The 14,078-nt window shown below is 35.1% G+C and overlaps 1 protein-coding gene across 1 annotated transcript in view; it reads right to left on the bottom strand.

Moving 5' to 3' along the window:
* The window catches only part of ZNF804A (zinc finger protein 804A), a 283,463-nt gene that overhangs the window by 50,263 nt on the left and 219,122 nt on the right, over nt 1-14,078 (bottom strand). Inside the window, exon 2 of the mRNA XM_077151978.1 lies at nt 1,637-1,780. Coding sequence (XP_077008093.1) covers nt 1,637-1,780 — 144 coding nt within the window. The remainder of the gene's footprint in view (nt 1-1,636; nt 1,781-14,078) is intronic.

The raw sequence follows: 14,078 nt of genomic DNA, 5'->3' as shown, positions 1-14,078 counted from the left end.
TCAAAACATTTTCTTAACTGGTGTGCCACTAAATATACTACCAGGAAAAAGAAAAATGAGAATAAATAATCAAGCTTAATATGCATAAATTTGTGATACAAATATGGATGAAGTCTACCTATCCTCTTACCATAACTTCCCCTCACACAATTATTTTGGTCTTAAAGAATGAAAGGATTGACAGTTGTATATTGAATACAACTTCACAAGCACTTAGCATGATTGCTAGTTCCTTATTCTTTCTTATCTGTGCTAAATAATTCTAACATTAATGCAAAGTTATTGAAGATTCATGGGCTTAAAACTCTATCATTTTATTATTACAAAAAACAATATTGCATATATTTGTGGATGATGGCTAAAATAGAAGTTATCTTAAAATTGATGGTCACTAAATCTGCTATATCACATCAAGATAGCTAAACAACAATTGAAGATTTGCATTGATAAATGAAAGATATATGAGAAAATGGAATCTTTTTATGAACTCCACTTCTGACAGTACTTATTTTTGCTTAGAGTGCTGAAAAAAAATCAATCTTGGATTTATAATAGATACGGAAAATAAAATTAATATTAAAATAACTCTTGGCAGTTTGAAATTGTATGTACCCCAGAAAAAAGTTTTCCCAAATTTTATCCATTCCTGTAGGTGTGAATCCATTGTACTTAGGACCTTTTGATAAGGTTACTTTGATAAAGCTGTAGCCCACCTCACACAGGATGATTCTTTATAAGTGGAATCATATTCAAACAGAGAAAGAGGAAAAGGCACAGGAGGCGAGTGGAACCTGGATGAGAAAAGAGAGACCCAGGAGATGCCACCATGTGCCCTGCCATGTGACAAGCTAAGGGAGGGCCTCAGCCCCAGGATCAATGGCAGCGTGTTCCAGAATAGCAAAGTCTCTGGGGAGAAAGCGTCACCTTCATTTGGACATTCTTTTAGCCTCAATACCATAAGTTAATAAATTCCCATAGTTTAAGTCAACTCATTTCATGTTATTTGTTTGAGCAACCTAGGAAACTAAAACAATATCCTAAATCATACATACATTAGAGCTTTATTTAACCAACAACCTGAAACATTTTTAGCATACCAAAGTCTTTTTGTAAAATATTTTTGGTGATTGTTTAAATGTGAAATACGTTAAAAAGCTATGTATAAAATACATTTATATTTGATAAATATAATTAATTAAATAATATGTTTGAAATTAATGAATTTGAGCACATTTATGGGATCACCACATATAGAATATTATTTTTAACAGTTGTTTCTAAAGCAATTGGACTGTAGTTCTTTCTCTTAGTTATTTTTTAAACTTCGCTGTTCATACTTTGTTTTTTGCTTTTTTTACCATGCATGAGCAGGCACCAGGAATCGGACCCGGGTCTCCAGCATGGCAGGTGAGAATTCTGCCACTGAACCACTGTCACACTGCCTTATGCTGTTTTTAAATGTCTTTTCTACAAGTCTTCAAACCATCACTTCAGAATACAATTTGCATTGTCGAAGCACCTTTAAGAATTATATATCAAAGAAAAATAAATACAACCATTATATTACATAGTTCAGTAATTCACATTACTATATAAATTCAGAAATGCCAAATATTTTCGGACGTCTAATTCTTACCTGCTTATGAGCATGGTCATATGAATTTATGTGATTGTCAAACTCCTGATGTTTATAGTACTGCTTATCACAGAGTTCACAGTAGAAATTGGCCTTCAGGTCTTCCAAAGCTTTTGCTATGGTGTTCTCCTTCTCAGCGTAGTCCTGAAAAATAAAATTCCAGAAAAGGAAGCAATTAACATTCTTCTGAGTTTACTTTGTTTTGACAGTTGTCACTTTAGTATAATAGTTAAAATTATAAACAGAGTCTAACAAAGAGAAAAGTAAATCAAAATGTGCAAAAGTAAATTAGAAGAACTTAAAACTGAAAAAATAAAAGATAAACAGAAGAAACCAAAGTAAAGGGGGAAGACTGGGGAAAAATTAGCTGAAGAATGGAAAAGAAAATCTGATCATAGAGAGAAAGAGAAGGCCTTCCTTGAAGAAGTTCTAAATTATGTCCTATTGGAAAAGGTCTCTATTGATGCATAAATAATGTCCGGTATTTTGTTTGCTTCCTTAAAGAGCTATATGATAACTTATTTTTCATCTGAAATAGATTTCATTTCATTAAATGCTTTCATGTTGAGCCATATCCAATTTGGATGCCCTTTAAAATATCCACTAGGATTTGGAAAATGAGAAACTTTTTGCATGCCATTTATCCAAACGGAAAAGGATTAAACTCTATAAGCAGATTGTTTTCCTCATCCTCACAATAAATAAAGATGACTAAGGCTTTGCTAGACAATCACACTCGTGGAAAATGAAAAATGTAAGCAGTCATCATGAGTTTTTGTTTACACAGCACCAAATGGCAAAATGTTTGACAGTGATTTCAAATTTTCTTACAGTTAAATTTACTTGCTCTGTTATGCATCTTAAAATGCTAGCCAGACATAAATAAATGTTAAATGTTGAAACACTATCTGGTTATTTCACTGAAGTGCTGATATAAAGAAGACTTAAACTTCAATTGTGGGTATAGAATATATTATGTTTTCAACCTGCATATGCTTTTATACTCAACTCCTTTAAATTCAGTAACTGCAGCATCCAGGTCTCTATACGCTAATGGAAGACAGTCAACCTCTTAGGCACTGGGATGTACCGACAGAATGACATAATTTTTGTTCTCTCTACAGGCTAGAAGAGACTCATTGTTTGAGTTTTTAAATAGAATCTACAAAATTTTGAAGTGGTTTGCAAATTTTCATTTAATAAATGATTAATACTTTTTTTCCCCTTACTTTATTGTACTATAAATGCATGCCCACATCACAGTTAATAAAGTTCATCCAGATTTGGAGTATGCATCTATATATATATGAATACATTTTTTTATAATCTACAAATACATAACCAACCTTCTCACTTTAAAAACAGGAATCCAATTGTTACTTTTTATTAGTTTTATGAACTACATGGCAGGAAATGATAAATTGCAAAATCATTTAAATTGCTTTATATATGATTCCATCTGTTCCAATAATGAAGCCGTCATTTCTCATCATAATTGTGACCTTCTCCTGACTATACTTTTTGGTTGCTTCCAATATATTAAAAAAAAGTTAGTGCAAAACATAAGTCACATATAACTAAATTGTTCACTAAATTATTAGTAAAGTCTTCAAAATAATATTTTTGGAGTAACCAATTTAAATAAAACAAACATTAAGTACTATGATTTCATGACTGAAGTATGTGAAGCAGAGATAAAATTCCGATTAGTAAAAGAATTATATTATAATGGCATTAGTTTTTGGTTTAGAAGCTGAATTAGCTCTTAGAATGATCTTCTAGATCTAACAGTAGTTTCTTTGCAAGCTACTTTGTAAGCTATCAAGTGTATAACTTCATGAGTATAAGTTACTTATGAAGTAACTTACTGATAGTTATATGAAAGATAGTTCTCTCTCTCTAAATAGTCGATCATTTCTTGATATGACATAACTTTTTTCTTTCAAAAACTGATATTCCTCCAGAAAGGCAATAATTGTTTCTTGCTTATTTTGTCCACAAAGTGGGAAATTTTCAAGTAGAGCAAACTAAAATTCTTGGGTAAATTACATTCTTCTTTTTTACATGGGCAGGCACCAGAAATAGAACCCAGGTCCTTTGGTGTGGCAGGCAAGCATTCTTGCCTGCTGAGCCACTGTGGCCTGCCCTAAATTACATTCTTAAAAGTAGTTGAAGAAATTTGAAAAGAAAAACGGCAATCTAATCATACAAATAGTTGATTTTTATTTCTAGCCAAGCACTGATTAAGAATCTGAATGTATTAACTCAGTTAATCCTGACTAAAATAATACAGGTATGCATTTTGTACATTTCATTTTACAGATGAGAATACCGAGGCAAGAAAGTTAAGTAACTAGCTCCAGGGTACACAGCAAGGAGATATGCAATCCCTATTTGAACCCAGATAATCTGGCTCCAAAGCAACTAATTATTTTATTTTTTATTATGGAAAAATTGAAGCACATAAAAACTAGAGAGAATAGTATAATCCCCATGTACCCTTCACTCAACTTCAACAATTATCAACTCATGGCCAGTCTTGTTCAATTTTATTCTAACTCATCTCACATCCTTTCACCTGCCCCAGATAATTTTGAAAGAATCTCTGAACTTTATATATAATTTCATCAACAAATATGTCAGTGTAAACTGAAAGGACAGTTTTCAACACAATGAAACCATTATCAGACCTAAAAACAAATAAAAAGCATGCAATCATTACTCTTTTTTTTGCATGGACAGGCACTGCGAATCGAAACCGGGTTTCCGGCATGGCAGCCAAAATCTTTGCCAGCTGAGCCACCTTGGCCCGCCAGCAATCATTACTTTTTATCATCAAATCTCCAATTGTCTAATGTTTTAAAATTATTTGTTAGAAACTGAAATTAAATAATATCTACAAATTACCATCATCTGATATGTCTATGTCTTTTATCCTGATTCCTCTTCTCTTTCTTTTATTCATTTCAGCTTTCTTTCAGAATTCTTCTTTTAACAATTTTACTTCACATATGGAAAAATGTCCAGAACCATAGAAAACTTGCAAGAATATGACATTGACTCCTATATAACCTTCATTTAAATGAGCGTTTTGTTAATATTTGGACACTTTTGTGTTGTTGTTTTTTTTTTCTCTATCAATTTCCCTTTCAATCTCTATCTCTATATCTTTCTTTACCTCTCTCTCCCTCTAAGAAATTAAGGAAGCATAATATGGCCAAAGCTAACATCACAAGAAGTGACATAATAAGCAATATTTTGGGCCGGGACATTTAACTAAATTTGAACTGCAGTTCAGACTCAGGACTTTATTCTAGAAATAGCAAAATAGAATGATTAAGTTACTGCATGTATACTGTAAAGGCCATTTGTATTGTCATAAATTAAACATTTAAAAACATCTCTATGGACACAATAAGCTCAAATCAGGCTGAACAACCAAGCCCTCTCCTTCATAGCAGACAATATTGCAAGAGGCATTGATTGAGATTACAAACACTCTAATTCATATTCAACAGAGCCATCCCAATGAAGAAAGTAAGATATATACTTGCAATACTTGCATAAGATTAAAAAGTTACAGGGATGCTCATAGAGCCTCAACAAAAACGTTCCTTCTATTTGGGAAAGGCTATCTGTTCAAGCAAATACACAGCTTCTGTAGTTGCCCTCTTAGTGTGATGACGTGAACAAGAAAGTGATAGGTTTCAGGTCATCCAAACCCATCCTATTTTACATACTTCTAAAAACACTAAAGGTTGAATTCTTTACTTTAAGGAAAACAGCATCCATATAACCTTAAAAAAGAAAGTAGGAATCTTTTAATTGGAAACCTTAGCAATCGTGCATTGTAATTCTTCTGTAAATAATCAAATTAAAAGATAGGTTAACAGCTTACCCATTGCCCCAGGAGCACTCCACCCACTCAAAATTAAAGAGTAAATACTAACAAATTAGAACCTTGAACAGAGAACAGTTTTCAAAACAGCATTCTCATGGTGTCTTCAGCACCACATATGATGTCAAATGAAATCCAGCCTCTGTTTAGGGACATTCGTAACTTGGTATATTTAAGTAACTTTCCCTGAAAAATATAGTTCTGTAAAGGTAGGGATTTGTACTAGCAGTATTCAAGCTATGTTTCCAGAATCTTAAGAAGAACCCAGCAGTGTCAGACCTTCAACAAATAATAATACTAAAGACTACTCTTTTTGTTTTGTTTTGTACATGTATTCAAAGCAAACAGAAAATATGAGACAGGCAGCATTATTAAAATAATGATGTTCATTCCTTGGTATGGTGTACATATCAAGTTATGGTATATACAAAGTATCATTCTAACAGTAGTTGTATCCAAATATTACATTCTAATTTGTCGGGTACAAATACTGCATTTAAAATAGTCCAAATTGCAGTGATATAAATAGCCTGGGTACTGTTAATAAGTAATTATTTTAAATGCTGAACAGGAACATTCATATAAGTAACATTTAAAATACTTGAGAAAACCAATGTCTCTTGCTCTTGCACTCTCTATTTTCAAAGCTATTGCTCTATTACAAGTAAAATTATCCTGGTGATTATAAATACAGCACTATAAAGTTTATTATTGCTTCTTTAAAGGGAGGAAACAAAAATAGTCTTTGATAAATTCTGATTGCAAGAGAAAGATCAATCAAGGATGAGATGACAAGGTGGTTCACTTGTAGAAGAATATACAGACAGAAGTTATTTCATTTAGGAGACATCAGTTTACACTTCCTACGCACCACAGCAAATCTGGGCCACATCTCCTGTTCTTGTCATTCAGTAAGTGACTGGATTTGAAATGGTTTCCAACAGCTTCATGCAGTGCCACCTGACTAAATTTTGCCCCAACACGTGGAGATGTCCTCTTCCTTCTCTTCTGGGTTCCTGCTGACTTCCAGCTTCTCTCTGCAGCAGCCTTTGAATCTGGCTTCTGGTTTCTTTCTCTTTATACCCAGATTAAGACCCAATCTCATTCAATGGGCCACACCTTGATTAAAACTTAACATCTTCAAGAGATCCCATTTATAAGGTATTCACATTCACAGGAATGTGGCTTAAGATTAAAAAAAAATGTTTAAATTCAGGTAGAACATTCAATCTATCACACCTATCATTCTCTCCATCTCACTTAGTTTTAGTCACCTAACCTCCTTAATACTTATGAAACTTTCTTAACTATAAGCCCACCTTGACACATTTACTTGCTATTTATTCTCCATAAAATGTTTGCATGACATACTCATTCGCTATTTTGCAGATCCTGCACAATGCTATTTCTAGTATAGAGACACTCTTTGTTTTGTTTCCTTAATCTTTTTTTTTATCTTTCCTTTTATTGCAAAGAAGACAAAATTTATTCAGAAAAAAAAAAAAACAAGCGAAGAGTGATAGGGCACCTTTTGTGATTGGAGCCTCAAAGCTAAATTAACAACAAAACAAAAATGGAGTTCCTGAGACGTTATGTGGAAAAACTGCTGTTACTTTTTATTTGTATACATTTTTTTTGAATTGGAGAAGAGGGAAACCATTTCTAGTTGGTAAGAGACGGGCTATTAGTTCAATGTACATTTCATTTTGCTCTGAAAGTCCAGGTTCTATTATCTGAAAGGCTGAAGAATGTATTACAAGATGATTTTGAGAATTAAAGAAGTCACACCTAGGGACTGGGTCAAAGTCACAATTTTATAAAAGTCACAAAAGTATTTAGAAAAATTAGACTAAAAAATGTACATTAAATGTGTGCTATTTAAGGATTCCACAGAAACGTAAATTCATCTACCACCATCAAATTTGAAAGCAGAGGCTGAGTAACCGAAAAGGCTATGGGTTGAATATCACACCCTAAGGCCGTCTCTGGTGAGCAAAATTGAGTACAATCCAATAGTAAGCAAGACTTCTACCTTAATACCCACACTTCCTAGAATTGAAATAAATAAAGTTGTTTCTCAAACAAATTATAACTTCTTTCAGAATTAGTTTCAAGGTGAGAGAATTTGGACATAGGTTTTGCCCACTTCTTTCCCATGGATATATAGCTGATAATAACCATAGGATGAACATCATGGATTTTAACTTGTAGAACTTATTTAAATGAAGAATGGTCATCAAGCCTTTCCTGTCAGAGTATATTACAGATCTCATATGAATCTTCAAGACGGCAAGACTTTCTTTGGAGGCATCAGTTTCTTTTGCCTCCATTGATTTCACAGGAAGCATTAGCTTGCAAACTGTATTTGTTAGACTCTGTCATTAATGCAAGCTAATAATTTTTACAACTTAAGAAGACAGCTGGGACTAACTAAGGCTTTTCCTTCATATTTGGGAAAATCTAATGGACAGGATGTCTTAATAGGTGGCTGAAATTTAGCATTACCCTGATGTCTCCCTTTGCACAAGTAAAGCTGTAGAGGATCACATATTTCAAGGTTAATCAGCAAAAGATATCAGATTTTCCAAAGAAGAATTCTAGCTGAGGTCTGTAAAATTCTAGTTGACATATAAAATTCCATACATAGAATCCCTGACATTGGAATTCTATCTAAATAGATTCTACCGAGAGCCTCGGCATGGAAACTTTGTGATAGTAATTGAAGGTTCTTGTTTCAGTTTAGAAAAGTCTGAAATCTGTAAGTAGAAGCCATCTGCTTTGAAAGGTAGAGGAAAGGCATGTAATGATGTGCTGAATATTTGTTACTGTCATAGTTATAACAGTAGTCTAGGATAAACCTCACCAGTTATCCTAGTTTGGGTTCTTCCAGTAACAGTGATGAAACAAGGAGCTGCATTTAAGTAATTTATCTGTGATTTCAGGATATTCTGGTAGTAGAGTGATGAAGTGAGAGTAAGAAATCAATTAAAATTCCTACTTCAGTTCTAATGTGTAAATACGTTTGAAGTCATCACTCCTGTCCTTACATGAAGAAAAAATTGGAAAAACAGAAAATCAATTATATTTTTTGGACCCATCAGCAAAACACCATTGTAAAATCTGGCAGATTCAAGAGATATAACAACTCAGGTCTGCTTACTTGATCAGAAATCACTGGAGCTGTGAATGGGTAGCAACATTTGAATAATAATTTTGACAAATTGATGTAGACTGAATATGGACTAGCATGCAAGAGAGAAACTCTGGGTGGCTGCAATCTTAAATACTTTTAAGGACTTTCCTTCTATGAACTCCACCAGCTTCTCATAGTGATGATCCAAAAGAGTCCCTTGTGTATGTGACAGTGGGAGGGAAAGAGTAATTACTGTGAAATAAGCCAAGAGCCTTCTCTATAATAAAAGCCTACTTCCAAGGGGGTAAAAAATGTCACCATTCAATTCTGATAACTTATCTCAGGCAGGGAAAGGAATATCCTCCCAACTGCAGTCCACTTTAGCCTTTCTGTATGGCCTGAGAACGTGGAGGGAGAATAATATTGTCAATAGTGGTCAGGGCTTCAAGAAAATATACAGGGAACTCTACAGCCAGGAAGTCACTCCTTACCACCCCACCAGCAGGGCTCTGGTGTAATGGTAGATTACAGCCAAAAGGGTGGCATGACAGATTCTCTCTGAGGAAGTGCACATAGGGAAGCCAAAGTCAATAAGGGAGACAAAATCAAGAACAATAGAGGAATCTGAAATCTCTGGAACCTATAACTGCAACAACCATTAATCCTAACACCTGGCCAGATTAACATAAATAGACTAAAGATGTATTTACCTCATTCTTATTACCTGATACAGCAGGCCTCACTTTCAACAAAAAATTACAAGCAAGCTAAAAACCAAAAGAAAACACAGTCCAAAAAATAAAAGCAAGCACCAGAACCATACTCAAATATGGTATGGATTAGACAGACAAAATAAAGTAGTGGTCATTAATATGTGGTTTCTAATGGGATAAAAAAGTAAACCACATGCAAAAACATAAGGATTGTGTAAACACAGAAATGGAAACTCTAAACATTAAAAGAAAATGCTGGATTTCAAAAACACAAACTGAAATGAATACCTTCAATGGACTCATCAGTAGATTCAGAATGACAGTAGAAAGAATAAGTGTCCTTGGAGATGGGTAAAGAGAAACTTCCCAAAAATGCGATGCAAAGAAAGAGAGAGTAGAAAAAGAGGAGGAGGAGGAGGAGGAGGAAGAGGAGGAGGATATTGGGTGTTATCTCGTATGGATAAGTGAAGTGAATCACACCATGCCACAAAGGACTAGAGGAAGAATTGTGAGTACTCTTATAATGTAACTACATTACATGAAAAATGGTATAGTATTATGTGAAAGTGAACTTAGATTAGTAAAAATGTGTGTTATACGTTCTAAATCAATCACTAAAATATTTATTGTGCTGATTTGAAACTTTTATGCATCCCTGAAAAGCCATGCTCTTCTAATTCAATCTTGTGGTGGCAGAATTGTGGGTGGGACCTTTGATTAGGTTGTTTCCATGGAGATGTGACCCTGCCCATTCAAGGTCACTCTTAATTAGCTTACTGGAGTCTTTTAAAAGGGGAGCATTTTGGAGAAAGCTCAGACACAGATGCTTAGAGATGCTGTGAGCCACTTAAAACCAGAAGCCCAGGGAGAAGGGCAGCAGACATCACTATATGCCTTTCCATGTGACAGAAAACTCTGGACTCAATCAGCCTTTCTTGAGTGAAGGTATCTCTTATTGATGCCTTAATTTGGATATTTCATGGATTTAGAATTGTAATGTGTAACTTAATAAATTCTCTTTGTGAAAGCCAACCCATTTCTGGTACTCTGCATTCTGGCAGCTTTAGCAAACTAGAAACATTTATTAAAGAAGCATAGTCAATATACTATGAAAGGACATAAAACAGAATCATATACATTGCTCAATTAAAACCAGAGAAGGCAGAATGAAAGGGGAGGAACGAAGAACGAGTGTAACAAATAGAAAATAGTTACAAACATGTTAGATATTCATCCACTTTATCAATAACCACTTATAAGCAGAATGATACAAATATATCAGTTAACAGATTGAAATCATCAGAGTGGTGCAAAAAGCAAGAGTCCACTTGGTTTATGTATGTTTTATCTATACAAAGTCCATTTTAAATGTAAATTCTCAGATCAATTAAAAGTAAAGAGAGAGTAACCAATACAAGGAAGTTACATCAGAGAGCAACTGAAGCTTGACTATTCTGTGGAATTTGGAAACCTAGTAGAGAAAACAAACCTCAGAGCTTTTCTATTCATGGGGCAAAGAAGCTGTGCAATCTACCCAAGAAATTCCTGTAAGCATTTGTATGGTATAATGAAAAATTTGGCTGGCTTTTGTCCTCAGTTCCTGGGAAAGCAGCCTCTGATCTATTGGAATTTCCTATTATCTGAACAGCTTTTGTACCTCCTGGTGGGCTCAGAACCATAGTTAATAGGCTAAGAAGAATGAGATGACAGGGAGGGGCCAGGCACACTAGCAGCCTCAGGGTGGAGGGCTGGCCCCACCTGAATGACCAACCATGTGATTAGGGGTTGGGACTTGGAGGCACATGTCATCTTGGTCCACCTCCCCAACCTCTGGAGGGGAAGGATGGCTGCAGACAGAGCTCAATCATATAAATACTGATTCTATCAATCCTAGTTATATAATGAAACCTGATATAAACCCAGGAGGTTGAAGCCTAGATGAACTTTCATGATTAAGGAAATACATCTCTGTGACCCGAGAGTAATACATTTTGATTCCAAATAGAGAGACACACAAGTCTGCATTTGAGACCATCTCAGACCTTATCCAATGTACCTTTTCCTTTGGCTCCTTCTTATATATATCCTTTTATTATACCCAATCTATAACTCTTAGTGTATTCAGTGAGTTCTGTGAGTCATTCTAGCGAATTATTAAGCCCAAGGGAGTAATAGGAACTCCCAAACTTGTAACCAGTTGGTCACTAGTGTGGGTGGTCTGGTCCCTCAAACTTACAGCTGGTATCTGATAGTCTTGCAGAGGATTGTCTTTTGAACCTGTGGAATCTAGGCTAACTCTGAGTATAGTTTGAGTCAAAATAGAATTGAATTGAGTTATTGCAGTATTTTCAGTTGGTGTCAGAAGCAGTATTGTGGAAGTTATAGAAGTTTTTGATATATCACACAATGGTAGTGGCAGTTTCTAGAAGGCATTTATAATTGGTACTTTAGTTCCCTCCTATCTCAAGTATGAGTGGCCAGAGAAAAGACCTTAGGAAAAGAGTTCAGGCGCTAACAGTTGGAAACCAAGTATGTATGCATGGGAATGGTAACTATTGATGAGTATGGGTGGGACACCAATAGCATCTGCTACACTGACACAGTCGGCCTATGCCAAGGGCTTTGATGGGAGGACAAAGTTTATGCTCTCACCAAGAGTGGTGGATTCTGGGAGGTTCTCTTAGTAGAAACAAGATGCTTACCATAGCATCCTCACCATCCCTTCCCTGCTCATTTTCCCTACCCAGAAATACTACTTTCTTTATATAAAATACATGTATATTCTTGATATATATATCAAGAATTAATCTTATATGTGTATATATAAAGCAGTGATTACATACATAATATCTCTTTCAATCTCTCACCACTATAAGTTCCATATGGGTTATTTGTTGCCCAATGCCCAAAAGAGTACCTATTACAAAAGGGCATTTAAAAATATTTTCCAATAAACGAATACATGAACCATAATGATATTTTTGGAAGTTGGACACATTTTATTGCTTATAGTGTTGAAACATGTTTTTGGTGGTATGCACTATTCAAGTGGGTGGGAAAACATTTTTCAAAATGTGTGTGTCATGGTCAGGTTCATGCGTCACCTTGGCCAAGTGGTAATACCTGTTTGGTTGGGCAAGTGCTGGCCTGTCTGTTGCAATGAGGACAATTCATAGAATTAAATCATGAGCATGTCAACTGCATCCACAGCTGATTTCATTTGTAATCAGCCAAGGGGAGTGTCTTCTGCAATGAGTGATGCTTAATCTAATCACTGGAAGCCTTTTAAGGAGGATTCAGAAGAGAAAGGCTCTCTTTCTACTTTGGCTGGTAAGCCTCTCCTCTGTAGTTCATCCAGACCCTCCACCGGAATCATCAGTTTCACAGCTTGCCCTACGGATTTCAAACTACATATTCCCACGTTTACATGAGACACTTTTATAAATTTTATATTTGTGAGTGTTTCCTGTTGATTCTGTTTCTCTAGAGAACCCTCCTGGAGGGTGCTGGTTTGAAATGATGTATGTACCCTAAAAACTCTGTGTTTTAATCCTAATCCCATTTTGTAAAAGCAGCAATTTCTTCTAATCCCTATTCAGTATTATATGTTTGAAACTGTAAGTAGATCATCTCCCTGGAGATGCGATTTAATCAACAGTGGTTGTTAAGGTGGATTAAGTGAAGGCGTGTCTCCACCCACTTGTGTGGGTCTTGATTAGTTTCTGAAGTCCTATGAAAGAGGAAACATTTTGGAGAATGAGAGATTCAGAAACAGCAGAGAAGAACGACATAGCCATGAGAAGCAGAGAGCCCACAAGCCAGTGACCTTCAGAGATAAAGAAGGAAAACACCTCCTGGGGAGCTTCATGAAACAGGAAGCCAGGAGTAGAAGCTAGCAGATGAAGCCTTGCCCACCACATGACTTTCTAGATGATAAAGAAACCCTGACCGTGTTCGCCATGTACCTTTCCACTTGAGAGAAACCCTGAGCTTCATCAGCCTTCTTGAATCAAGGTATCTTTTCCTGGATGCCTGTGATCATTTTTATAGACTAGTTTTAATTGGGACATTTTCTCAGCCTTAGAACTCTAAACTAAAAACTTATTAAAAATTCCCCTTTCAAAAGCCATTCCGTTTCTGGTATATTACATTCCAGCTAGGTGCTAGTTTAGAACAATGTGAAATGCACACATATTTTTCTACTGGTATTTAGGGGCTTAATATTTATAATCCTTGCTCACTAAGACTGTGCAAAATATCATACATGTTAACAATAACTTTTCTGAAAGATAATTTTAACACTAGGGATATAAATCATCACTACATACTGTTATTGTTTGCTGATTAGTTTATTTTGCAAGGGATAGAAGAAACGATGCATCCAGAGGTACAAATATCTGCCCTTCATGGTCAGAAAAAATACCCTTCAGATGACATGAAATATAAATCCACTTATTCATCAATTATTTATAGAGCTCCAACAAGGATTATATACAACCTAGAGACACACATATGTAGAATACAGTCTCTGGTTTTAATGAGCATGTCCATATTGGAGATGCAAAGAAAGACAACTTTTTTCTTCTGGTGTTTATGAGCATAATAATAATGATCTCCACAGAAGTTTATGATTTATGGGAGCAGAGCAGTAAATCATGTATTTCTAGTTGCAGAAATCAAGAGATTTAAATAAATTTG

Source organism: Tamandua tetradactyla, chromosome 3 (genome assembly GCF_023851605.1).
Source record: "Tamandua tetradactyla isolate mTamTet1 chromosome 3, mTamTet1.pri, whole genome shotgun sequence".
Taxonomy (NCBI): Eukaryota; Metazoa; Chordata; class Mammalia; order Pilosa; family Myrmecophagidae; genus Tamandua; species Tamandua tetradactyla.
This window is presented reverse-complemented; position numbering and strand designations above follow the sequence as displayed.